General features: G+C 53.2%; 1 protein-coding gene across 4 annotated transcripts in view; it reads right to left on the reverse strand.

Moving 5' to 3' along the window:
- The window catches only part of KSR2 (kinase suppressor of ras 2), a 434,938-nt gene that overhangs the window by 22,667 nt on the left and 384,350 nt on the right, over window positions 1-27,921 (reverse strand). For all 4 annotated transcript variants that reach the window (XM_089323244.1, XM_070065978.2, XM_089323245.1 and 1 more), the window contains exons 15-16: window positions 10,880-10,976; window positions 9,723-9,856 (exon numbers count right to left, since the gene is read on the reverse strand). In XM_089323244.1, coding sequence (XP_089179370.1) covers window positions 9,723-9,856; window positions 10,880-10,976 — 231 coding nt within the window. The remainder of the gene's footprint in view (window positions 1-9,722; window positions 9,857-10,879; window positions 10,977-27,921) is intronic.

Raw genomic sequence — 27,921 nt, forward strand, 5'->3', positions numbered from 1 at the left:
CCCTGTGTGCTATCACCTCTGAGGCAGCTCTCCGTCCACCCTCATTCAACAAACGCCACACTGGTACCCAGAGTACTAACTCAGCAAATACCGCATCATTGCTGATGGGAGAAATAGGCGCGCACACAGACACAGACACAATCTCACGTACAGTACAAGCTTAAATCTTGGAAATGACTCCTCCTGGTGGGCTCTAGGTTATTGTACAAAACAGAAAATGGGGTCCAGAAGTGTTCAGTGCCTTGCTCAAGGTGGTCCCCTCAGCAGGTGTCAAAGTTGAGATCCCGACCCCATCCACCTGGCCCCCGTGCTGCAGCTCAACACCCCCGCCCTGCAGTGCCCTTCTGTCTCTTCCTGTGGCTGCCGAGGCTAGACCAGAGGGCAGGGCCCCTCCCTTGCTCAGCCTCAGCTGGGAACATGTGCACTGCTGGTGGCCGCATGACTGCAAATGCCTAGGAAAGTGCCGTGAATACGATTGTGGGAGCGCAACTAAATTTTAGCGAGCAGGTGAACCCATAAACGTGAGATCCGCGGATGATGAAGGTTGAGGTGACCGACAGCTAAGCTGAGGTTCTGTCCTCAGCACCAGGGACACAGCAGGCCCTATCCTCCTGCAGCTTACACTGTGGTAAGGGATGGAGGTGACAAATGAATTAGGCAGGGAAAAAAAAATACAGATGGCGATGAGTGTTGTACAAAGAATTAAAATAGGGGAATGCGTCCTGGAGACGGGAAGAGGTTTGCTGTGGGAAAACTGTCAGCCAAGATCTCTGTGGCTTAAAGGACGCCAGCATTGTTGGAACACGTCATGTCAGCCTTCGAGCCAAAAGGGATGCAACCCCCTGGTGGTGGGCCTTGACACTTGCCCCCTTCACCATCATAAACACGTGCACATCTCTGGGCAGACACTGGAGACACCTCCCTTCACCCACATCCACGGTTATTCCTTACAGTAAATTCTCAGAAGAGGAAGGGGGTTGGCTCCCCCCCATACACGGAAGTGTTCAGCAAGTTAGAGCTTTTACCATTTGGGACTCCCAGGAGGTCTTATGGATTCAGGATTCCCAGGAATGGGCCAGTTAACAAGAGGAGGTGGGCCAGGTGGGGGAGGGGCGGGGTACCTGGGCCTGCCAAGACTCCGGCCTGCAGTGAGGCCCTGGGGCTGGTGGGTTCTGGTTATATTTGCAGGGTGGGGTCCTGCGCTAAGGAGGGTGAGACACACTGCTCCCCCCAGTTTACTCTCACATCCCATAAACATGACTTTCGCCATCTCTGAATGCCATCAAGAGCAGCAATATCCTAAGTCGTTTCCATAATGACAGATGTGCATTAAAATTAAGATGGAAATTGTGTGTTCGTGGCCTCCCTGAACCAATGTGCAGACCACAGTTTTGGAAACACAGAGCAGTGGAAGGATCCCCGAGGGATGCAAGGAGTTGGGAATGTGGGGTCCTAGGTGTGGGGAGCAAACCGGACTGGACTGAGTTACTGGAATTAAGACTTATTCTATGCATCTGCTCTCCCACAATATGGCGCTGGGAGAGAAGTAAACAGCTTCCGCACAGCTGCCTCCAGTTCAGCTAATAAACTGTAGGACTTGCTCCTGATTGGAGGAGAGCAGCGTACTCGGCGTGTGGGCAGCCGAGTTAGGATTGGCGGAGGAGGACTATAAAGGAGGAGAGAGACGGCATGCACCAGGAACATCTAAGGGGAACATCTGAGGGAACACCTGTGCAGCCCCCCGAGAAAGCCGGCCGGCGGTGTGCCGCTCCCCTGCGGAAGTGGGGAATGCGGCCAGGGGGAACTGCCCTTCCACGGAGGTGGAAGGGATAGTAGCCAACCCGGGAAGAACCAGCAGCAAACCCGGGGAGGGCCGAGCAGACAGAAAGAACAGCGCAGGGTTTAGTGTTGCTCCTCCACGAAGAGGGGGAGCGACATCTTGGTGCCGTGACTCGGATAGGAAACCTGACACGGATAGCAAACTTAGGAGGGAAGAAACGGGAAGAACTGGGAAATTACCGGAGAGAGAGACTAGCAAACAGCCTAGGGAAAAGCCGGACGAAAAGGGTGCCGGAAGAAGCTATTGAAAGCCTAGGCATAGACTCAGATACGGACTACGGGGGGAAGCTGGGAGGAATCTCTAAGGTCGAAAGCGAAAGTGAAAGCTAGAACAAACAGACTCGGACGCGGACTGTGGGGAGAGGCCAGGAGAAATGAGGGAGGAGTATTGTTGGAGGAAAGCTTGGGGAAACATACCGGGTAGAGAAAAGTGTTAGGGAAATTGAAGCCGCGGGGGGCAGGCCGAGGCGGACACGAAAGCCACTTTGGGATTCGCAAGTTAGCCCGGGAATAGGGGGCGAAAAGTTGAAACCAGAAGCTGAAACGTAAGCCAGATTGGGATCCGTCTGATTAGCCCGGGGAGCAAAGGACGGGAAGCCAAACCGTGGGGCAGAGACGTATGCTGGGTTGAATTCGCCAGGCTAGCCCGGGGAACTTAGATTGAATGCTAGTGGCGGACACGTAAGCTACGCTGTGTTACTCGCGGAAGCCGCCGCGTGCAGAGAGAGCACGGGGCGTGAATAGATAGGGAACGGGGCTGGCGCGAGGCCATGGTGCAGACGCGAAGGGCGTGGAGACCGCGGAGTGCGCGAAGCCAAGCCGCGCAAAGCCGGGAAGCTGCGCAGATGAAAGAGGCGCGGGCTGAAGCGGCGCAGCCAGGAAGCCGCGGGGATAAGAATGAGAGCGGGAAGCCGCAGGGATAAGAGAAACAGAAGTTTAGAAGTAAAAGAGAAATAGGAATGCTGGAAGATAGAAGTAAAATGGGAGAAATAGGAATGCCCGGAGATAGAGAAATAGAGAAATAGAAAGGCCTCCCTACAACACTGCAATGTGAGAGCTTGGATTCGGTCTGCCTGATTAAGTGAGGCGATGAGCACGATGAGCACCTGCGGCGGCTAGCAGCTTATGCGCCGCAGGTCACCGAAGACAGGCACGAATTAACATCAGTAAGGCCTCCCCACAAAAAGGCAATGAGAAGGCTTGGATTCGGTTTGCCTGATAGGACTTGTAAGAGCCTGTGGCAACTCTAGCAAGTAGAGCAGAGTGTGTGCCGCGGGACACCGAAGACAGGCGCGTATGAACGCCAAAAAATAAAAAGAAAGGGGGATCTGTGGGGAGCAAACCGGACTGGACGGAGTTACTGGAATTAAGACTTATTCTATGCATCTGCTCTCCCACAATATGGCGCTGGGAGAGAAGTAAACAGCTTCCGCACAGCTGCCTCCAGTTCAGCTAATAAACTGTAGGACTTGCTCCTGATTGGAGGAGAGCAGCGTACTCGGCGTGTGGGCAGCCGAGTTAGGATTGGCGGAGGAGGACTATAAAGGAGGAGAGAGACGGCATTCACCAGGAACATCTATGGGGAACATCTAAGGGAACCCGTGCAGCCCCCGAGAAAGCCAGCCGGCGGTGTGCCGCTCCCCTGCAGAAGTGGGGAATGTGGCCAGGGGGAACTGCCCTTCCACGGAGGTGGAAGGGATAGTAGCCAACCCGGGAAGAACCAGCAGCAAACCCGGGGAGGGCCGAGCAGACAGAAAGAACAGCGCAGGGTCCTGTGTCGTTCCTCCACGAAGAGGGGGAGCGACACTAGGGACCCACCCTCAGTCTGGGTGAGTCTCTGTGTCGAAGTCGCTTTGCGCCTGGTAGGGTGTACAGTATCCTGTACAGATACTGTACAGTTTGCACAGTATCCCTGCAATCTATTCACCAGATGCCAGCAGCACCACGTGCCACTGTGACAATCCAGACAGTGCCAAAGTTCCCCGGGGGCAACACCGTCCTAACTCACAGACAATAAAGAGACGGCCAGAAGGTCAGTGTCATGGCCTTGGTAGCTCGGTTTGCTCTTGTATTCGACACAAAGGCAGAACGCGGCGCCCAGACCTCCTGGCAAACTCCTGAGTTGGAAAAATTGAATGAGTTCTTGCTTCTAGAACCACAGATACCTGCAGAGGATGAAGAACCCATCCACTGCTTGCTAACTGTGGGACCCTGAGCAGAGCCCAAGGATTCATTTTCCCATCTGCAAACTGGGTCCATTAATTTGTGCTTCACAGGCTGTTGCAAGGATTAAGATGACAGTGCATGAGACAGGGCTCTGTCAGCTGCTGGGGTTACATGATTAATGGACAGAATTATCACATTATCTGCTATCTATCTATCCATGCATCCATCCTTCCACAAAGCCTGCCTATCTACGTCTGTCTGTCTGTCTATCATCTATTGCGAAGACTCAGAAATGGAGATGAGACCAGGGCATGAAGCGCATTGCCCAAGGAAGAGGGGCCTGGCCTGGGCCAACCAGTGTTCTCCTGGCACGGTCAGGTCACTGGAGGGGGTGGAGGATGCTGCTGCCACAGGGTGAGCTCCCCATCTTTTTCCAAACGTCCCCGCCACCTCTTCCTGACTCACTGGGTCATCACAGGGCCAGGACGGCAAGAGGAGCAGGGGCTCCATGACCACCAGCTGGGGCAGGTGTGTGCACAAGCCTGGGAGGGTGCTGGGAGCCAGGCCTGGCACAGACACCCCGGGGCGTCCCGTCCCTATGGCAATGGGCCTACCAGTGACAACCCAAATCATCTTCATTATGGTTATTATTATGATTAATAACAGGCTGTGCATGGCTGGCACCACTGCACTGGCGTCTTAAATGGCACCTTTTCTTGACAAAGCAGAACAGCCGTACGTGGGGTTCCGTGTGGATGCACAGGACGTGCTCTCTCCATGGTGCCACCCCCATCCCTGGCACAGGCTGGCCAGGTCTCCCCCTGCTGGGCACCAGGCAGCACCCCGAGCTCTAACCAAGGGGAGGACAGGAAGGCAGTCAACTCTTGCTGAGCACCTACTGTATGCCAGATTGTCCATCTCACCAGACAGGAGGGACCATCCCCGTCCATGGACGAGGAAACAGAGACTCACGGTGACCAGGGCACCTGCTCAAAGCTGTGGAGGCAGCAGGTGGCAGGGCCAAGATCTGCTTAAGCGTCTTTAGCCCTGGGGGAGTGGGTGTTCCGCCCGGGGGTTCAGACACCATGGTCCACACTGGAGACTTTGCTGGTGCTGCTCCCGACTCCAGCTTCCTGCTAACGTGAACCTCGGGAGGCTGCAGTGACGGCACAAGTACTTGGGTCGCTGCCACCCACGTGGGAGACCTGGGTGGAGTTCTCAGCTCCCAGCTTTGGCCCAGCCTAGCTCTGGCACTTTTTGATTCTGGGGGACTGAACCAGTAGAAGGCAGCTCTGTCTCTGTCCTCTCAAATAAATGAATGACTCAACTATAGAATTAAAAAGTCAGAGATGTGTTTCCTCAGAATTCTACAGAAATTCCTGGAGAAATAGCATCACTTGAGAGCAAAGCCCTGAGCCAAGCCCTCTCCATCCCGATCCCACTAAAATCCAGAATAGCCCTCATGTGGCGGGGACTACTGCCGCCTTCCCCACACCCATTTTACAGGTGAGAAGACTGAGGCCCAGGGAGTCAGATGCGTGTTAAACACAAATCAGCAGCTGCCGTTGACCTCACAGTGGACTGAACTGTGTCCCCTCAAAATTCATACATTGACACTTAACCCCCAAAATAACTACTTCTGGAGTTAGGGCCTTTATGGGGGTAACCCAGGTTAAACAGGATCATAAACCTGGGCCCTAACCCAACAGGACTGGTGTCCTCATCCGGACATCTCTCTCCATGGCTGTGCAGAGCAGAGGCCCTGGGAACACGCAGCAAGAAGGTGGTTGTGTGCAATCAGGAAGAGAGACCTCCCCAGAAGCTTAGCAGGCTGTGCCCTGATCTTGGACTTGGAGCTTCCAGAAGCACGCGAGGAGAAAAGTCCGTTCGAGCCACCCTGTCTGGTATTGTACCAGCAGCCCGGGCTGGCTCATGCACACAGCACGTGGTCACTCAATAATTGCTGACTGGCTAAATGAAGGAAGTGAGTGAGTGGATTTCTTGTTCTGTCTCCCCAGGATTGATTTGCCCTGCTTCCTACAATGCCTGCAGCCTGGCCAGCTCCCCCTGCTCTCTACCCCAGTAACCCAGGCCCCAGGAAACAACCAGGGCCATGGCTGTTCACATTCAAGGGCTGGTCTCTGGCTGCTGTACTGGGACTCCAGTCTGCACTTGGGGCACTTCCCGTCTAGAGATGACAATCTACAAACAGCAGGCACTCAGCCATGACACGGACCCATGTAGGGGGTCCTCATAGAGCCCAGAGTGGCACTGGTGGTCGATATGGAGGCCAGTCTCAGTGGGAAGGGTCCTGGTCTCCTGCCTGTCATGGTTCCCATCACAGCCGCGTGACTGCGGCTCTGCAGGCTTTACCGTCCTCCCACGGAGAGAGGGAGTCCAACTCTGCTCCCCCGGTATCTTCTCCAGTCCTAGGGGACCTGCTGACCAATAGACCGTGGTGGAGAGGATGCTGTAGGCTTTCCAAAGCCAGATCATTACAAGGCTTGCAGCTTCCCTCTGGACCCTGTAGATGGTTACTCTGGTGGAAGCCCACAGCTGCATGAAAAGTCGGGTTCCTCGGAGGCCACCATGGTGTGAGGAAGCCCAAGGCAGTCAGGCAGGGGGCTCCACAGAGAGGGAAAAGGAAGGAGCGGGGAGAGGGCGGGAGGGAGAGGGGGGGAGGGAGAGAAGGAGGAGAGGGAGAGAGAGAGGCTCCATCAGCCCCCCCCTCAGCTGTGGCAGCCACCAGCCCAGATGTGCCAATATGGAAGCCTTCTGTTGACTCCAACCCAGCCTCCACCTGGCTGCACTAACATGAAATCCTGAGCCCAGTCAGCCCCAGAACCATGGGGGCTGCTGACCCTGTGCTGTCGGGACCCTGCGTGTGCGACGGTTGGTCACACACCCACACATAACTGGAGAACAGGAGACGGGAGGCTGCTGGTGGGCAGCGGCGCCATGATTTCCAGCTGGGAGATGCTGCCCCGCCTGACACTGACTGCGCTGACAAACAGACTGGGGCAGGCTGGGAAGGGGCTGCCATCTGGACGAGGAGGCCAGGGCCACCTTGCTCTTGACTCGGCTCAATTCCCTTCCTGGTCCACAGAATTCGTGGGTCACCATGAAGGAGCTAAACAAAGGGATGCCCGGGTCATTCCATTTCCTCCTCCACCCAAGACTGTGGAGGAAGAAAACCAAGGCCTGCACTCCCTTCTTGCACTTGGGGAATCCTCAGGCGACGAGGAAGAGAGAGCGGGCATGGACACGGGCACACCTCTGAGTTTTTAAGGGACCCTGAAGCAAGCTAAAGCAAACCCCTCCTGAGCCTCCCTTGGTCTCCTTGGGAATGACTGTTCACAACAGTGGTGTCATCAATTGCTTCCTCCTGGCTTCCCTTGGCCCCAGGTGCTGGGAAACAATGGAGCCTGAAATCCCCCCCACCCCTTCACCTCTCCCCCGACCCCAGCCAGGCAGGAAGGCAACGGCTGCCAGGCAGGAAGGGAACGGCTGCCAGGCAGGAGAGAGCAGACAGGATCACAAACAACCCAGCCTGCTGGCTTCTTGAGGCGCCGTGAACTTCTGTTGTTTGTAAGATAGGCTTCTATTTATGTTTTTTTTTTTTTTAAACTGTCATCTCTATTTTACTTGTTTATTTCCTTGAGAGGCAAAACAAGCAAGAGAGCTCCCACCCATTGGCTCACTCTCCAAATGCCTGGGCCGGGCCAGGCCAGGGCAAAGCTGGGAGCCAGGGTCTCAGGGCTAAGGTGTACATTAGTAGGAGGCTGGGATGGGGAGCAGAGCCAGGATTTGGTCCCAGGCACTGGGATATGGGATGCAGGTGTCCCTGCCACTGCGCCGATGCCCACTCCTCCAAGTAGCTATTGACCCAGTTGTTTCCTGCTCTGCGTTTCTTATTTCAGGCACTGCTCACAGGTATGGAGACTGCCCGCGTCCTTTGTGCGTGGAGGAACAGCTGCAAAAGAAACCGTGGCTTCTGCTTGTTACAACTTCCCACAGACACAACGCCGCGGGAGTTTTGCAGAATTTCAGCCACCTCACTTAGGCTCAAGGTGTAACAGAGCAGGAAGCAAATGTACTTTGGGGGGGCCCTTCCCTGGACCTCAAAGGCATCAGGGAAGGGGAGGGAAGGGGAGAGAGGGGGAGAGAGGGGGAGAGAGAGGGAGAGAGAGGGAGAGGGGGAAAGGGGGAGAGGGAGAGGGGGAGAGAAAGGGAGAGAGGGAGAGGGAGAGGGGGAGAGAAAGGGAGAGAGGGAGAGAGAGGGAGAGGGAGAGGGAGAGGAAGAGAGAGAGGGAGAGGGAGACGGGGAGAGGGGGAGAGGGAGAGAGAGGGAGAGGGAGAGGGAGAGGGAGAGGGAGAGGGAGACGGGGAGAGGGGGAGAGAGGGAGAGGGGGAGAGGGGGAGAGAGGGAGAGAGGGAGAGAGGGGGAGAGGGAGAGGGGGAGAGGGAGACGGGGAGAGGGGGAGAGAGGGAGAGGGGGGAGAGGGGGAGAGAGGGAGAGAGAGGGAGAGGGGGGAGAGGGGGAGAGAGGGAGAGAGAGAGAGAGGGAGAGAGAGGGAGAGGGGGGAGAGGGGGAGAGAGGGAGAGAGAGGGAGAGGGGGAGAGGGAGAGGGAGAGGGGGAGAGGGAGACGGGGAGAGGGGGAGAGGGAGAGAGGGAGAGAGGGAAAGAGAGGGAAAGAGAGGGAGAGGGAGAGGGGGAGAGGGAGACGGAGAGAGGGAGAGAGGGAAAGAGGGAGAGAGGGAGAGAGGGAGAGAGAGGGAGAGAGGGAGAGGGAGGGAGAGAAGGAGAAACAGGGAGAGGGAGGGAGAGGGAGACGGAGAGAGGGAGAGAGGGAAAGAGGGAGAGAGGGAGAGAGAGGGAGAGAGGGAGAGGGAGGGAGAGAAGGAGAAACAGGGAGAGGGAGGGAGAGGGAGAGAGAGGGAGAGAGAGGGAGAGAGAGGGAGAGAGAGGGAGAGAGAGGGAGAGAGAGAGGGAACACTCCAAATTAAGGTGCCAGGATAGACCCTTTGAGCTCTGCATGTTTACTGGGGAGCGAGCTGTTGGTCACATGACCGACTCTGCGGCTCGCTAGAAAGCGAACGGTGGCTGAGAGCTGATTACTCAGTGCTGGTTAGTGACCCTCTGTGGTGATGGCGGGGAGGTGTGTGCGCGTGAACGTGGATTACAGGTGGGCCGCGGCTCCTCTTTCTCAGGCACCGGCTGTGTCCCGGGCACTGGCTGGCTCTCATTGTGCGCTCGCAGGCAGGCATTTTCATTCTCGACGTTTTTTCTCGCAGACAAGGAAAGTTCAGAGACATCGTGCGACTTGATTGAAGTCATAGTTAATTCAGTGGCTGAGCTGTGTGGGGCCCCAGGCGGTCTGACCTTAATTCCCTTGTTCTTAACCGTACTCTCACTGTACGAAAATTCATTAGCTCCTAAGAAAGCGTTGAGCCAAGGCTCATGGGTGAGCTCAACCTCCAGGTGAGTACTTGACATGAGGAGAAAGCTCTTCTGTCAAATTCAAGGGCACAGGCTTTGCAAGATTTAGGGATGCTCTGTGCCCAACCCTGTGGATTCCATGGTGCCACCGCAAGACTGGTGAGCCAGGTGCCGGCCGCAGGTGCGTGCCCATCGCAGATCTTGGCCTCTTTCTTTGGCACAGAACTTCACACCCCATGACCACCATCTACCAAGAACCCTTCCCCCACCTCTTACCTGCCAGCCTGCAGCACCCCGGAAATGCTGAAGAGCCCAAAGTCGGTGATGACGACCTTGCCGTTGTCGTAGAAGACGTTCTTTGATTTGAGATCCTTGTGAAGGATTCCCTTGGCGTGGAGGTAGCCCATGCCCTGCAGGAAGCCAGGGAGCAGGGAGTTGTTACTGAATGTCTACACGCCTGCTGCCACCCCCGCGTGGCTGGCTGACACGCCTCCCCCGTGAGACCACACTTAAGAGCTCCAGGCCAGGGGGTTCCCCACAGAGCCTGGAGCAAGGGGGAGTGGGTGGGGCTCCCAGGTCACAAATCCACCCCCTCCACTCCTGCAGACCCTGGCCAAACCACCTCCATTTGGTGAGTCAGCTTCCAGGGAAGCTGTCCTCAGAGGGAGGAGAGCAGGGAAGAGCTGGGACGAGATCCCCGGACAAAGGCATTCCAGCCACCATCAGCATCCCCCACTTCCCCTTTAAACACCCAACTCCTCGGCAGGAGACTCCTTCTCGTTAACCCATGCCACTGCAGAGTGCCCCGAGCCCCCCAGGGGACGGCACGTGACCCAGTCATCAAGAACACAGCAGAGTCCATTGGAGGTCTGGTTCAAGGCTGAACACCTGGAGGTTTTGTCCTCTGTGTGAGCATTTATGTCTTTTATTCCTTCTGACAGCTCAGTCCTAACAGTTCCAATGGGAAATAAAAGCCCACTTACAACGGACTTACAAGGCACCTGTCAGAAAAACTGGATGTTCTTGCTTGTTTTAATCCCAAACAACACCCAGCAATCTGCTGTTTCCCCAGCAACTGTGAAGATGGTGGCTGGTATTCATGGGAATTTATGGACTCAAGGGCTAAGGGCTCCTAACCAGGAGACCTGAGCTGCCTATGTGTGGGCACCATGCCCTGCACAGGGCCAGTATCATGGTGATAAGGCACCAGATGAATCCACACATTGCCCATGGTCATGTCCATGGGGAATTCTTACGTCTCCAGGCTCCAGTATCTTCAGGTCAAGTCTAATTTCTTTGAAGTCCAGACAGGTGTCTGAAGCTGGACTGAGACTCTGGAGCTTGGTGGGGGCGCTGCTCGGGATCTGGGGTCGGGTGGGGTGGGGTGGGACTCTCTCCGAGATGCAAGGAGAATGGCGGAGTGCCTACTGTACCTTCACAATTTCTTGGGCAATTTGCCTGGTTTTGTTGACGTCTAAGACGATCTTGGCGTCCCTGACCACAGAATAGAGCGTCCGTCCCTTACAGAGGCTGAAAAGCAAGAGGACAAGGTCAACGGTGGCGGTCGATAAGGAGACTCAATGGTGGTTACGACAAGTGACAAATCATTGAGGGGACACGCCGCCGGCATGCCTCGGATGAAGACTGGGGAGGAGGGTCTGATGCATTCTTCGGGAATGTCACCAGCTTCCTGGCAGACGAGGGCACTCAGGGCACCCAGAAATAGGCTTGCCTTGTCCAGGCTGTCCCGCGGCTTCACCGGAGCCAGGCTGTGTGCAAACCAACAGGCCCTGGGTTCTCAATGTCTCCCAGAGAGCGCTCTGCGGCCGTCCGTCCCAGCTGCTCCCACTCACCTGGCGTCACGGGCACAGGGCGACAGTGATGAAAGACCAGCAGGGCAGCGGCTGATGCGTACTATCAACAGCAAGTGATGCGCTGAGGCTGTTAGACAGGGGTGTGTAAACACCAATAATACGACCCGAAGCCCAAGCGCCTCTCAAGACAGAGGGGTTTTTCAAACTATTTTCAGCCTCATTGAGCTCATTTCGAGGACCAGTGGTTTGAGGTGAATGACAGGATGAAAAAGGACAGTATGCAGTGAACACAACACCTTCTTGGTGAGTGACCCGTGGACTGAGCCACCCCGTGTGGTAGCACACACAGGACAGACGCTCAGTCGGCAGTCACTGAGTGAATGAATGACTGAATGAGTGAATGAATGACACATTATCCAATGTTGGCTGAAAGCAGAATGCCATTACGGACATTAATTTCCCATCTGCATCAAAATCACCGCTTGATTTTTTTCTTTTAATCTATGATTTTATTACAAAAATCCTGTAGGAATTGTATTGATTCGGGTAGTGCTTAGGGAGGCCTTGATGTGCACTAGCCTTTTCGGAGCTCGCATTCTCTGTGGGTGGAGCGGGAACTCTGGTAGCAGGGTCTTAGCCCCAGTCTCGGCTCTGCCCCTTACTTTGGCGGGGGGGTGGGGAGGCTTCACCTCTCGGCCTCAGTCTCCTCACCCGTCACAGGAGACCTTGTGGTTTGGTGTGAGATAAAAGTTCAGTACAGCGCCTGCTGCCTGCCGCCCAGCATGGCATGGAAGTGAGAGGCTCGGAGGCCTAAAGCCAGACCACGGCTTAGGATTCTGACCCATCATGCGCTGGCTGTGTGAGCCCGGGCAGGTGAGTTAACCCCTCTGAGTCTCAGTGTCGTCCTCTAAATTGTAGCTGATGGTTTTGTCCTAGAGGGATGTTGGGAGCGCCATGCGCAGTCAGGCACATAGAAATGCAGGCGTATTTCCACCTGTGCCCAGCTCACACGATGTTCTCATAAAATGCTGGCTGTTGTCAAAGGTAATAAATGATCAATACAACAGTGAACATATACTGTGAACGAATATATAAGTGGTATCTTTACACACATATATCTATAATCTGTTCTTCCATCCATTCATCCCCTCCCATCCTTCCACCCACTCACTCACCCACTCATCTGTCCATCCAATCCTTCTACTCACCCACCCTTCCTTCCTTTCTTCCTTCCATCTGTCCATCCCATCCCATCCTTCCACCCATCTATCCACTCTCCTCTCCTCTCCTTTTCTTTTCCTTTCTCCTTCCATCCGTCCATCCCATCCATCCATCATTCTCCCACCAACCCTCCCTAATCTTTCCCTTCCATTCCCTTCCTTTCCCACCATTCTCTCCCCTTCTTTCCTTCTTCCCATCCCATCCCATCCTTTTACCCATCCAGCCTGCCTTCCACCCATCCCATCCATCCAATCAATCCCCCCTTCCTTCCATCCCCACACCTACTCACCCATGCATCCATCCATCCACAATCCACCCATCCATCCACCCATTTGTCCAAACATCCAATCCATCCTTCCATCCATCCTCCCTCCCATCCCATCCCATCCCATCCCATCCTTCCACCCATCCAGCTCTCCTGCCTGCCTTCCATCCACCCATCAGTTCATCCATCCTTCCGTCCACCCCATCTATCCATCCAACCTGTCTATTCTATCCAGCCATCTACACTACCCACATGCTACTTGTAACCATCCAGGATCTTTGTCTATGATTTGTTTCTTCACCTGCTTAAGGTGAGAGTCTCAGGATAGCTGATTCACAGGGACTCTGATTCAGCTGCCCAAGGTCGCCCTGTAAGTCAGCAGGAAGCAGCCAGGATGACTCAAGGCTGCCCCCCAGCCCTGCTGCTGTCCAAGGCAGTGTGTTTGCTGTGGCTGCTGGAGGAGAGGAGAAGGGAGGGTGGGCTGAGCAGCCAATTAAGCCATATTGACATTTAAATATTCGAGATGGCAGAGACTGTGGGTGGATTCCCTCCCCTGGATACTTGTTCTTGAACAGCCACCTACACTCATTACAGGCCAGAGCCCAGAAAATAGCAGCCCCACTGCAGACAGCGGCGAAAAGCATCCCAACAGGCTCCAAGACACCCAGGGCTCCTGCACGGTAGCCACGCAGGAGTCAGACGCCTCCCATCTCCACCTCTGCTCCCACCCAGCATCAGCTCCTCTCCCGGCTCCCTGGCCCCTGGAGCTGCTGGACAAAGCCAGGCTGCCTGCTGGGAGCAGAAACTGTAGCAACTTCAGTTTGCTACATCCATTAAAGTGAAACAGACAAATGGTCCCCAGCCAGCAAGTCCTTTCCTCCCAGGTATGCGCCCACTAGACATGCATACTCACATTTCATCCCCTAATGTACCGGAGTGTACCGGAATGTTCATAGAAGCCTGCTTGTTAAGAGTCCCGACATGCAATGGACTGAATATCTGTGTCCTCTCCAAATTCATGCTTTGAAATCTGAACCCCAAGGTGATGGTGAGAGGTTTCAGATGAGGAGGGGGCTTTCGGAGCTCATCCGGTTGTGAGGGCGGGTGGCGCCATCATCAAAGAGATGGTGATCTTATAAAAGGGACTGCTCAGAGCTCCCTCGCCTTCCCTCCATCATGTGAGAATACAGCAAGAAGCTGGGAATCTGCAACCAAGAAGAGAGCCCACACCAAAACCTGACTGTGCTGGGACCTGGGTCTTGGAATTTCAGCCTCCAGAACTGTGTGAAACACCCAGACTGTGGTGCTTTGCTATAGCAGCCCAAACGACCCTACAGCCCAGGTGTCGGTCAGCAGAGAAGGGAGAAATGATGATATGACCATGTTGTCAAATACTGCACCGTACAAAAATCAACAAACAGGCCTAGCACTGAAGATGCCTCTTGGGACGCAAGCATCCCATTGCAGTGCCTGGGTCTGAGTCCCAGGTCTGTTTTCCATTCAAATTTCTGCTGATGCATATCCTGGGAGGCAGCAGGTGATGGCTCAAGTACTTGGCTCTCTGCTACCCACATGGGAGACCTGGATGGAGCTCGTGGTTCCTAGCTTTGCCTTGGCCCAGTCCCAGCCACCACAGGTATGTGAGGGGAGTGAACCAGTGGATGGGCTTGTGCGCTCGCGCGCGCGCTCTCTCTCTCTCTGTCTTGGACTTTCCAATAAGTAAATAAATAATTGAAAAATAAACTACTGCTAACAGCAAAAAGCATGGCTGAAGCTCACAAATTATGTGGCATGAAAGAGGCCAGGCGCACAGATCTCCTGGATCCCCGATGTAAAGAAGAAAAGCAGACATACGCGATGGGGGTGCTAGAAACCAGTGCGGTGGTGAGCCTGTGTGTGTGAGCGAGGGGCTGAGGGAGGCTGCGAGCAGGCCGTGCTCTGTGCGCTAATCTGGGTGCTGGTTATGTGGACACGGACTTGGTGAACATTGCTGTGCTGGGCTCTGAAGGCCCGGATGCTCGAGCAGGTGCACTGTCCCTTCACTTGTGAAAAATCAGCAAAGGGAGGCTGAGCAACTAACACATGGTGCTGAGATTTACAAGAAAACCTGAACCGACACCGAGACCCTGGGTATCCACTGCCAAACTCCTCACCTGGTCCTAACAGGCAGTATCTGCAGGGGGACATGGGGCTCCAGGTCACATTGTGCCTAGTCAGGGTGTACACTGGAGACAGGTGAAGGCTGCGCTCCGGGGCACAGCAGGGGTCAGGCAGGGGCCAGGGCTAGCATGGTCCACATATCCACATATCAGCCCCACATACCCACAGCAGCTGCTCTGTGCTTGGAGTTTCTTACGGCCAACAAGGGGGCCCAGAAGTAGGGAAGGGGAGGGCAGACGTGAGGGAGAGTTCCTGAGCTCGTGTTTGTCACCCATGTCCACTCCACGAATTCTCCCATCTACCCTACAGGGTCTAGAGCATCCTGTCTAAACAGGAGCATATAGAGGCCGACATTCTGGGGCAGTGAGTTAAGCCGCCACCTGCAGTGCTGGCATCCCATACGGGAATGCTATCGCTATCGATGCGAGTCCTGGCTGCTCTGTTTCCAATCCAGCTCCCTGCTAATGTGTCTGGGAAGGCAGTGGCCCTGCCTTTGGCCTGGCCCAGCTCTAACTATTGTGGCCATTTGGAGAGTGAACCAGCATTTGTGTGCCTCATCCATGAGTTCTTTATGCATTGCTGGGGGACACTCAGTTCCACTGCCCACCTATGGTGAAATGTAGATCTCTCTTCCAGATACAGATTTTCTTAGCTGAGACCGGAACCCAGACCACCTGGCTTTGAGACTTAATGCCCCATCTTCGGCTTCTTAACAACTCCCTCTGAGATTCCGGCATGGACAGGCCCTCTGCAAATGGGTAGTAGTAATGTCACCACCACCTCCCGCCCCCAGCAGTGAAGATGAGGGATGCCTGCTGTGCTCAGGGGTGGAATCGGGCTGGAGGTCAGTGGAAGGGGCTTTAGCGGCTCAGGGATGTGGGTGGTAGCTTCCAGAGCAACAGGCATGCATGTGTCCACACGTGCCTACTCACACTCACACGCACACGCACGTGACAGCTCCCTCGGAACGAGCCCAGGACTGGGCGTTTCCCATCCTGTCAACAGACCCCACGGACCCCTGCTCTTCCAGCCCCAGCCTCAGGCAGCCCCCACAAGCCTGCCCTTCCCCCATGTACCTTAGGCAACACAGCAAGCCTTTGGCCAAGCTGGTATCACAGGTAAAAGATATTTCCAGTAAGTTAGCTTCAAAGGTGCATGTCGGAAAGAATGAGATACCAGCACCTAGGAAGTTTATCTCCGAGGGCTTCTGACCAAACAGTGGCCAGGGCAGAAATCAGGACACCTGTGGCAGCCATGTTCTCTTCCTCCTCCGACTGTATCCCTGCCAAGCTCAGGGGTCCAGGCCTGAACGGTCGCGAGGGCGGCCCCCTTCCCAGGATGGCATGAGCAGCCCCCCAGGAGGGGGAGGGGAGACTCGAGCTAGCACCAAGCGCGGCCCCAACACACGATGCCCTCGTTGCTATGGCAGTGGGGAGACCGTCACCGGGGCTGAGCAGGTGCCGAGGCCACGTGCCGGGACTTCCCAGCGTCCAGAACCACGGGCCAAAGGAACTCCTGCTCCTTGTAAAGGAGATGGCTCAGGCACGTTGTTCCAGCCTCAGAACAACGGCTAAGACACCTCCTCTTCCAGAGTGCGAGCCCAGCCCTGCATCACAACCAAAAAAACCAAACCTGTGTCTCAAAGCTGTGTCTTTGCTTATTTGCCCATGAACTTGTTTCTGGAGCTAGAAGCGGCTCTACTGAGGGTCATGGGTGGTCCATTTGGGATGGCGAGTGTCGGGCTTACAGGCACACTTGGTCTTACATCCACATGTCCTTCCATGGGGCATGTGCGGTCCCCTGTGCCACAGGTCTCACCCTATTGCAGTGTACCACACCCGTATGTATATCACCCCCTTGACCCCCCCTGTAGGCGTTTAAACACGAGGCAAACTTGATGGAGCGTTAGGATCCCCTGGGGAGCTTGTTAAGACCACCATGGCCAGTACCCCATCCCCAGACTTTCTGATTCAAAGGGCCTATGGCCTGAGAATTTGCATTTCCCAGATATTCAGTGTTGCCTGGAGACTGGCGTCTCCGCTGTGAGAACCGCAGCTCAAGGCCACTGTCACCTAACTGAGGCCCAGAGAGCCTCCGTTCAGCTCCGAATCCTCTTAATGAGCACCTGCGTGGGCCTGGCCCCGTTTCAGGTGCCAGAGATAGAGTCTGCAAGACAGACCTGGTCCCGAATCCCACAGGGACGCCTGTGTACCGGAGGAGGCATAAATAAGCAAGCAAGCCAACATACGGGAGCTCGGGGAGGTGTAAGAGCCATGGCCAGAATAAATATATTTATGGGATGCAGAGGGATGGGGGGGGCTTTCTTTAGGAGGGCAGGAGGGGGAGATGCCAAAATGTGAAAATCTGGAGGAGAGAGATCCAACCCAGGGCCCAGCCCATGCAAAGGCCCTGAGGTAGGATCAAGGCGGGCAAGGTTGGGCAGCACAGTGAAGGCCACATGGCTGGGCTCCGAAGGGCATCTCCCAGCGGCCACCCTCCCCGAGAGTTCACCCTCCAGATAAAAGCAGAGTTGGCTGGAAACTGTCCTTGGCTTTGTTCGATTTCATCTCCCAGGGCAGTCAGCTTCAAAGTCAGCTGTTATTTTAAATCCACTTGGGCTGTCAGGAGGGATTTACAGCCCCACCGTGGCTCCCTGGCTTCCACACGCATCCCCACTTCTCACAACTGAAATTGCACATAACTGCCCTGCACTCTCTCGCCGGCCCTTGAGCAAACAAATCACATTCCAAGCGACAAGGGAGCAATGCCATCCCATTCCAGCCGCGGGCAATCCTGAACTTCACAGTGGTCCACAGATCCGACATGGGAGATACTAAGCCTCAGCACTGGGGCTCGGTCATAGAAAAGACCAGGTGAGCTTCTTACAAAAATGGGAGACGCCAGGAAGCAGGCGAGAGATGCCGGCTGTTTGCCGCTCACTTCACCACCCCATGAGCAGGAAATGAAGCGTTACCAAGCCACACTCTGCACGGGCTTGCTTGGGGAAGGCTCACAGCCCAGGCACACAAGAAGGATGACAAGGGCCCACCGGGCATCAGGGCGTGCAGAGCCACAGCCTGGATGCCCAGGGGAGCAGGACTTAGCTTCGGCTGACGGATGCCCTCCCTGCTCTCCTCCAGCCCTGGGTGTTGCTGCAAGGCTCAGAGAACAAGGGACAGAAACAGAAGCACAGATTCTCCTACTCGATTCTTCTCCCCAGAGCTGGCGATGACTTTGCCAAGAGGCCAGGGCTGGGCTGCTTCTGGGCCCTCTGGGGACTGAGACATGGAGCTGTCCCTGTCGCCTCTCACCGTGACTCCATGCTGCTAGGCATGTTCTGCCCTCTCTGGGTGCTGCTTGGTACGGAGGCAGTCTCCCAGGCCACAGGCAAACACCTGGGGGCGGGGCATGGAGCAGGGAGGACGGCAAGGGAAGGGGATCCCGGCTTTCCCGAGCATACCAGCCTGGATGGTCCCGCTGCCATCCAGGACATCACCCACAGACACCCTTGAGCAGGCTCCCTTCCAGTCCTACACCCTATTTTCCCAGCATCTCCTACCTGACTGCAAGTCTCACTTTGTATCCCCCCACTGTCATCACTCCAGCTCCGACAACCTGTGCTTTAGGAGTCGGCCACATCAGCCAATACTTCTTTATCTTACAAATAGTTTTGTTGAAATGCATTGAATTTGAAAACCCAGTGCATTTTAGAAACTATGGCTATCTTCCATCATCAGCAAATGGAAAAGCCACAATCCCTAGCCCCAAATAAATTCAAAAATAAATACAGGGGAGGGCATCTGGTGCAGTGGTCAAGACACCCCGCGGGATGCTCCACCCTTATCAGAGTGCCCGGGCTGAAGTACTGGCTCTGCTTCCTGCTAGCGTGCTCTCTGGGAGGCAGCAGCTGGTTCAAACGCTTGGCTCCCCGACACCCGTATGGAAAGCCTGGATTGAGTTTCTGGCTCCCGATTTTGACCCGGCCCAACCCCGGTTGTTGTAGGCATTTGGGGAGTGACCAGTAGACAGATAGGAGATTTCTGTCTTTCTCTCTGTCTCTTGCTCTCTGTCCTTTTTAACAAATGAGTAAAAATTTTTAAAAACTGTATGATTATTCCCATATGCAGAAGAGAAACTGAGTTGGTCAAGAAGCCTGCAGATCAGAATTAGAAGCCCTGAGCTCAGTAAAGCTCTGCCACTTCTTGGCTGTGGGACCTCGGTCAGTTGACCAGAAATCCTGGGAACTCACAGGAACTCCAGGAATCCCAGCCTGGCTTTGAACACTGTCTCACTGGTGTCTCTGAGAACAGGAGACAAGATTGCTCTTTTTGTCTTTTTCACAGGTGTGAGTTGTGCATGTGTGCGTGTGTGTGTGTGTGTGTGAGAGAGATCCAGTGTTTTTTTTTTTTTTTTTTTTTTTTTTTTTACAATTTTTAAAAGACTTATTTACTTGTTTGAAAGGCAGATCAACAGAGACAGAGATGGAGAGACAGGGTGGTGGGGGCAGATCTTCCATCTGCTAGTTCACTTCCCAAACAGCCACAACAGCCAGGGCCAGGCCAGGCCAAAGCCAAGAGCCTGAAACTCCATCTGGGTCTCCCATATGGGTGGTTGGAGTCCAAGCACTTGGGCCATCTTGCACTGTCTTTGCAGGCACATTAGCAGGGAGCTGGATAGGAAGTGATGCAGCTGGAACTTGACCTGGCGCTCCGGCATGGGACGCCAGGGTTGCTAGTGACAGCTTAAGTGGCCTGCTCCACACCGCCGGTCCCCAGGTGTCTGACTTGCACACCACTACTCAGTGCCATCAGAGCTTAACTGACAGACGCTGGTCTTTGCTGTGCAATGCCTCCCATGTGGCATCGTGCCAGAAATGCTCCCGGGTTCCTTCCTAAGAGGGGAGGAGCTATTTACCAGTGAGGAAATTAACCAGGCAGGGTTCCAGGGTGAGCAGGTAACAGAGCCAGCATTTGAGTCCGGATCTCGAATCTTCCCATCTGCCCAGGATTTCATGAGCTCTCTGGGTGCAGATGATTCAGCCAGCAGAGTGGCGACCCTGGGTTCAGACAGCCTGACCTCGGAGACGCTTATCTGTCCGCTGAGCTTGGCTGAGCCACCTCTGCCCTGAGGCCCCCCTGCAATGCTAGGCCTTTCCTTCCACCTTCCAAGTTCAGGGCCAGGCCACGTCAGTCCTTATCACCGGCTTGCGGCTTCTCTTTGGGAATCCCCAGCTGGCTGAAGATGCCTAGATCCAGAGTCTTGAGAGCTTCTGGAAGCACCCTTGCCCATGCCAGCCGGGCCCGGGAAGGAGCTCAGACCCTGCTCCTGGAGCGAGAGAGAGAGGATCAGTAGAGGGATGAATGACTCCCGCACCGGCTTCCTGGGGACAAGGAAGGGGTCCAAGTCCATGTAGCTGCGGGGGGTAGGGGTTGCATAGTGTCAGCGCAGGTCCTTATCTATGGTCTTAACCACTGAAAAAGACCAGGAACCAACTCCAGGTCAAACCAGTGAAGACGCTGCCAACCTCCTGCCTGTACAACGTACCGAACAGACCCTGGCCTGTGCCCCCAGGGCCGGGCATCACAGCACCAGGGATTCTTGTTGCTGTCCACCCAACAGCCCACATTTATTTTCCAGCTGAACAGTAAACTGAATTACCGCTTTTAAAAATGTGCACATACATCACCTAATTTATATGCATTAAAACCCACAGAGAGGCCCGATCCCTGGGTATGAGCAGAGCTATCTCCAGGCTCCGTGATTAGAAGGTGCAAACCCTCTTCTGCTTTTATTTTTTTTTTCTTGCTGGCTTATCTCTCCTTTCGAATTTTTCTCCCACAAACACGAGTCACTTTTGTAAATGGAGAAAAAAGGAAGACAAGACGGGCAAGAAGCACCTTCTGAGAGGGAGTGCGGTGAAACCAGACTCGTGGGTTTAATTCTACAGCGTGGAGACACCCGAGCCGGCGAGAAAGGGGAGCGGCGAGACGGACTGGCGTGAGCCAAATCCCTGCTTCCCGGAGCTCGGCCCACTCGGGGGACGCTCGGGCTGCCCCTCTTCCAGGAGAGGAAGCATTTTTTTTTCTCTTTTTGACTTCTGCCCAGGGCTAAGCAGGGGCTGGGCGCGTGGTCAATGCTTGGCACTTTTACTAGAAACTTCGCCGACATAGTGTCCCTGGACAAGTTCAATGCCTGGGAAGGAGGAGCTTACGATTGGAGTTTTTCCAACAAGTGTGTGACTAGGAAGAGGCGAAGAGGCAGGCAGGGGGAGTGGTGGGCACAACCCCCAGCATGGCCGTGACCTTTCTGCCCCCGAGCCCCCTTGGAGTTCAAGAAGGTGAAGGAGGGGAGTCTGGGCACAGACTCTGTGAACGGTGGTCAGCAGGGGTGGGGACATCGCTCCCTTTGCTGCTGGGGCCAAGCCAACCCTACACCCACCTGTCAGGTCTTCTTTGAGGAAGGTTGAGGGGAGGGTGAAGGGGCTGAGTGGGGGAAAGAGCAGGGGCCTGGGGGAGTTGTGCTCCCCTCGGGGATGCTGGGAATGTCCCCAGACATGGAGCCTGCCCGGCCACGGAGTAAGAGAACATGTATAGGAGAGAGCATGCATGGAAATGTTAGGAATTTAGGATGCAGATGAAGGTTAGCAGTCACTGGGTCCCTTGTTCCTGCAAGAGACATGGGAACCAGAATGCAAAGGGGTCATTTCTCAAGCGCACAGCCCGGCCCCCTCCAATGTCATACCCTGTGGTCACGGCCACAGAGCTACACTGCCTCCCAGGAAGACAACAGATCATGCAGGAACCTTCCCGAGAGCCTCTGCTGATCCCACTTAGCAGCACTGGCAGCCTCAGCCCCATAAGCAGGTGTTGCTCCTACCTCACCCACGGACAACTGGGATTCAGGGAGGTGAGGTCAGATTCCAAGGTCACGCAGCTAAGACGTGTGGGGAGCAACTCAGACTAGACTGTTAGTGGAATTAAGACTTATTCTATGCATCTGCTCTCCCACAATATGGCGCTGGGAGAGGAGGTAACAGCTTCTACACAGCTGCCTCCAGTTCAACCAATAAACTGTAGGACCTGCTCCTGATTGCAGGAGAGCAGCGTACTCGGCGTTGGGTAGCAGAGTTGGGATTGGTGGAGGAGGACTATAAAGGAGGAGAGAGACGGCATGCACCAGGAACATCTAAGGGGAACATCTAAGGGGAACACCTGTGCAGCCCCCGAGAGAGCCGGCCGGCGGTGTGCCGCTCCCCCGCGGAAGTGGGGAAAGTGGCAGGGGGAACCGCCAACCCGGGAAGAACCAGCAGCAAACCGGGGGAGGGCCGAGCAGACGAAAGAACAGCGCAGGGTCCTGTGTCGTTCCTCCACGAAGAGGGGGAGCGACAAAGACGTATGAGGCCCCCTCGGGCTGTCTGATGCTCTTGCTCTTACCCACTGAGCTACATGCCCCCTTCAGAAGGGACAAGGAAACAAACATTTCCCAAACTCCTGAGATAAGGCCTCCACCTTCTACCCCCCTCCCCCACCCTGAGAGCCCTGGGGGAACTTTTCACCCTTCCAACTTTCCTTTGAGGATTTCAAGGTTCAGGAGGATGAATGACCCCTCCCTGACGGGATGGAGAACAGGAGCCGGGTCCAGGCTGCCCAGAACGCGTGTCCAGCTGGCCCAGTGTCCACAGTGCTCAGGTCAGGGGCTATGAGGAGATGTGCTGCAGTACAGACAGGCCTGCGGTGGGCAGCCATTGAAGACAGGATTTACCCCGAGGGCCAAACCTAGCCCAAGGTCCGATGTCATGTGGTCTATGAGCTAAGAATGGTTTTGAACTGCTTTCAAATGTTGAAAGCAATTCCAGAGAAGACACTGTGACACATGAAAGTTATAAGAGATGCGAATTTCAGGGTCCATAAGAAAGTCTGATGGGAACAGAGCCACATCCTTAGTTTGCAAATTGTCCATGGTTACTTTTGTGCTATGAGGGCAGAGCTCAGTAAGCGATGGGGCCAGCACAGCAAAGCTGAGAATATTATTCCCTGCCTGGCCCCTCCCAGAGAATGGCGACCGCTGCTCTAAGAAACCAGGGCAGGGCCAACAGACACTGGGGCTCCTTGAACCAGCAGGATTTTGACTGCTTTGGGCCATCTTCCTCTGTGTTGGGAACTGGAGATGGACACAGCCAAGGGGATCTCCCATTCATTCAGTCGCTTGTTCACTCATTCATTCATCCAACCACCCATACCTGCATGCATGCATTAGTCTGACGCTTCCAGAGCCCTGACCCTTCAGGCACCATGCTAGGTCACGGGACACTGAGTCTGGTGGCCGGCAGATGGCACAAGACAAAATGCCTGTATGTGTCACAGGGGTAGGGCCAAGGCTGCGTGGGATGGAGTTGGGCTGATGAGGGAGAAGGAACCAGAACCAGGGCCAATACAAACACAGCCGGTACAGGAACCCTTCTGCAAACCTGTGATACACAACCGTGGAGACGGGCAGAGCCACCAGCTGCCATCAGGAAGCGGGTCAGGATGGGATGTGCCCGTGCCGGACATACCGTCACTCAAGCGGGGAGCAATGTCAAATACGGGTCACACAGCTTCCGTGTGTTTCAGCCTTCTGCTTCTTTCTTGTCCCCATTCCCTGCACCAACCCTGATCCCACACCCTAACGGAGACTTCCAGGTAGCCACTGGACACCAAATTAGCTGATATTCATCCAACTGAATCAAATCCCAAATTGCTTTAGACTGCTTCCTTGCAGATCACTGGCCTGCACAGGGCCACCATGGCGGGGAATGGCCTGACCTGCTGCCGCCACAGCAGGGGCCACTCGAACTGCATCAAAAGCCACAGACGTTTCTCTGTGGGGAGGGTCTTTATCACTGATTCAATTTCTGTCTTGGTAATGGGTCTGTTTAGATTTTCTATGTCTTCGTGGCTCAATTTAGGTAGGTTTGATGTGTCCAGGAATCTATCCATTTCTTCTAGGTTTCCCAGCTTGTAGGCATACAGCTCTTTGTAGTAATTTCTAATGATTCTTTTTATTTCTGTGGTGTCTGTTGTTGCATTTCCTTTTTCATCTCTAATTTTATTGATGTGGGTCACCCAGGACCAGATGGCTTCACTGCTGAATTCTACCAGACATTTAAAGAAGAACTAACTCCACTTCTCAAGTTATTCAGAACAACCGAAAGGGAGGGAATCCTCCCGAATTCTTTCTATGAAGCCAGCATCACCTTAATTCTTAAGCCTGAAAAAGATACAACAGAGAACGAGAACTACAGACCAATTTCCCTGATGAACACAGACACAAAAATCCTCAACAAAATTCTGGCCAATTGAATCCAACAACACATCAGAAAGATCATTCACCTGGACCAAGTGGGATTTATCCCTGGTATGCAGGGATGGTTCAGCATTCACAAATCAATCAATCAGTGTGATACATCACATTAACAAACTGAAGAACAAAAACCATATGATTATCTCAAAAAGGATTCAAATTGGGAAGGAGGAAGTCAAACCATCCCTATTTGCAGATGACATAATTCTGTATAAAGGGGATCCAAAAGACTCTACCAGCAGACTATTGGAACTCATAGAAGAGTTTGGTAAAGTAGCAGAATATAAAATCAATACACAGAAATCAAAAGCTTTTGCATACAGACAATGCAAGGCTGAGAGAATGAACTTCTAAGATTAATCCTATCCATAATAACTACCAAAAAATCAAATACCTTGGAATAAATTTAACCAAGGATGTCGGGGATCTCTACAATGAGAATTACAAAACATCAAAGAAAGAAATAGAAGAAGATACAAAAATTTGAAAAATCTTCCATGTTCATGGATTGGAAGAATCAATATAATCAAAATGTCCATTTTCTGAAAGCAATCTACAGCTTCAATGTGATACTAATTAAAATGTCAAGGACATTCTTCTCAGATCCAGAAAAAATGCTGAAATTCATATGGGAAATTCATATGGAAACACAGGAGACCTCGAATAACTAAAGCAATCTCAAACAAAAAAACAAAGCTGGAGGCATCACAATACCAGATTTCAAGACATATTTCAAGGCAGTTATAATCAAAACAGACTGGTTCTGATACAAAAACAGAAGGACAGACCAATGGAACAGAATAGAAATGTCAGAAATCAATCCAAGCATCTACAACCAACTTACATTTGACCAAGGAGCTATAACCAATCCTTGGAGCAAGGACAGTCTCTTCAACAAATGGTGCTAGAAAAACTGGATTTCCACATGCAGGAGTATGAAGCAGGACCCATTACTTACACCTTATACAAAAATTCATTCAAAATGTATTAAATGTACTAAACCTATGACCTGATATCATCAAATTACTAGAGAACATTGGGGAAACCCTGCAAGACACTGGCAAAGGCAGAAAGTTCTTGGAAAAGCCCCCAGAGGCACAGGCAATCAAAGCCAAAATCAACAAATGGGATTACATCAAGTTGAGAAGCTTCTGTACTGCAAAAGAAACACTCAGGAAGGTGAAGATGCAACTGACAGAATGGGAGAGATTATTCGCAAAGAATGCAGCAGATAAAGGATTAATAACCAGAATATATAAAGAGATCAAGAAACTCCACAACAACAAAACAAACAACCCAGTTAAGAAATGGGAAAAGGACTTAAACAGACATTTTTCAAAAGAGGAAATCCAAATGACCAACAGACACATGAAAAAATGCTCAGGATCACTAGCCCTTGGGGAAATGCAAATCAAAACCACAACAAGGTCTCACTTCACTCCAGTTAGAGCGGCTTTCATACAGAAATCAACAAACAACACATGCTGGCAAGGATGTGGGGGAAAAGTACCCTACTACACTGTTGGTGGGAATGTAAACTGGTAAAACCACTACAGAAATCAGTTTGGAGATAAGTTAGAAATCTGATTATAGACCTACCATATGACCCAGCCATCCCACTCCTGGGAATTTACCCAAGTGAGATGAAATCAGTAAATAAAAGTTATCTGCACCGCATGTTTATTGCAGCCCAATTCACAATAGCTAAGACATGGAATCAACCCAAATGCCTGTCAACTGAAGACTGGATAAAGAAATTATGGGTTATATACTCTATGGGAACTACACAGTGGTTAAAAAAAATGAAATCTGGTCATTTGCAACAAAATGGATGAACCTGGAACACATCATACTTAGTGAAATAAGCCAGTCCCACAGGGACAAATACCATATGTTCTCCCTGACCTGTGACAGCTAACAGAGCACCTAGAAGGAAATCCGTAGGAGTGAAACTGACACTTTGAGAAGCAATAACTTGAACAGCCCTTGTCTTGACTCTTGAGGAGCAGTTTTTTTTTTTCTTAATGGAGAATGGGACTGGGAATGGGAGAGGGAAGAGGGAGTGGGGTTGGGAAGGTAGGTATCATGGGAAGAATCACTACATTCCTAAAGTTGTACTTAGGAAATTTGCATTTAGGAAATTTGTCTTTGGGGAAAAAAAAAAAAAGAAACAAGCAGTCACTCGGGGTGGGGGGGGAGCCACAGGTGGAACAGGTGTCTGTGCACAGGGTATGGGCGTGTGCATCCTTGTTCCTGTGGGTGCAGGAGTGTGTGCCTGTGTGTGCACGTGTTGGCACACACATGAATATACACCCACATACACCATGTGCATGCATGTGTGTGTATGTGTGCAGGGGGCTTGGCATGCCTGTGTCCACCTAGGCCTATGCCTGTGGATCCTGTCTGTGATTGGAGTTGGAGGGGACAGGACAGGTGCTATCACGTCAGCTGCGGAACTGGCTCTCCCATCTCTCAGAAAGTGCTCTGTATCCGCATTTGGTCTGGGTTTAGCAATGTCCTAATAAGAAAATCCATCTGGGGGAGGCAGGGGGAAGCTTTTGGCACAGCAGCTGAGATGTCTGCAACCCTGATCAGAGTGCCTAGAGTCAGAGTCCCAGCTCTCTGCTTCTGATTCCAGCTTCCTGCTAACGCACTCCCTGGGAGGCATCAGGCTCTGGGCCCTGCCCTGCCATCCACAGGGGAGAACCAGGTGGAGCTGTACATTCTTGGTTTGGTCTGGTGCAGCCCTGGCTGCTGCAGGCATTTGAGGAATGAACCAGTGAATGGAGGATCTCTCTATCTGCCCTTCACATAAAATGAAAATAAATAAATAAATAAATGGACTGTTCACAAAACTCCCAACTTACTTCTTCCTGTTGTTGCATTAGCTGGGGACCCTGGTCAGGGAAGCAGGGAAAAAGCACCACCACCACCAACCACAACCACAAGCCACAGCTGACGTCACAGCTTTGTCATCCTGGGGGGAAATCTCCCCCAGTGTCTGGCCCGCCCCTCAGCCCCTCAGCATCTGTGCTCCTGCTCGGGACACTGTCCATGGGGATTGAAGAGGGCGTGGCAGAAAAACTTCCTCCCCAGGGAGAAACGGAGAGCTGACAGCACCTGCTGTCAGGAATCACTCCCTTCAGAAGGAGACAGAATCCACCTCTGGTCTGGGAGGACATCAGAGAACTCCTGTGTGGCAGACACAAAAGGCAGAAGGTGGATGAGGGGAGAAACAGGGAAGTTAGTCAGCCAACAGGCCCAAGCCAACAGAAGTCTGCTCCGTGTTCCAGAATGTACGAGGCCATGTTCAAAAAAAATTCATGGAAAATGGAATTTACAGATATTTAGTTTGGTGCAAAAATAAATTGAAATCCATGCACAGTATTTTTCATAATAGGCATTTTTCATGAACTTGTGGAAGAGCCCTCTTAGGTCAAAACCTTGACTTGAAATCCTTGGGAGCTGACTCCCAGGAGCCATTGCCTCCTGCTATGGATAAACTTTCTGGACCACCGCCCCAAGCAATGCAGAAGCAACAGGCTCTCCCTACTGAGTGGCCCCAGCTCAAGGCTTCCCTGCTCCTCTTACCTGTCTGCAGCAATGCAAGTGCAATGTAAGCGACTGTGCTTTCCTTTCTTTTCCTCGTTAATGGCATTTCCGTTATGGAATG

Source organism: Oryctolagus cuniculus, chromosome 21 (assembly GCF_051225735.1).
Source record: "Oryctolagus cuniculus isolate XC-2025 breed Fujian yellow rabbit chromosome 21, ASM5122573v1, whole genome shotgun sequence".
In the NCBI taxonomy this organism is placed as follows: domain Eukaryota; kingdom Metazoa; phylum Chordata; class Mammalia; order Lagomorpha; family Leporidae; genus Oryctolagus; species Oryctolagus cuniculus.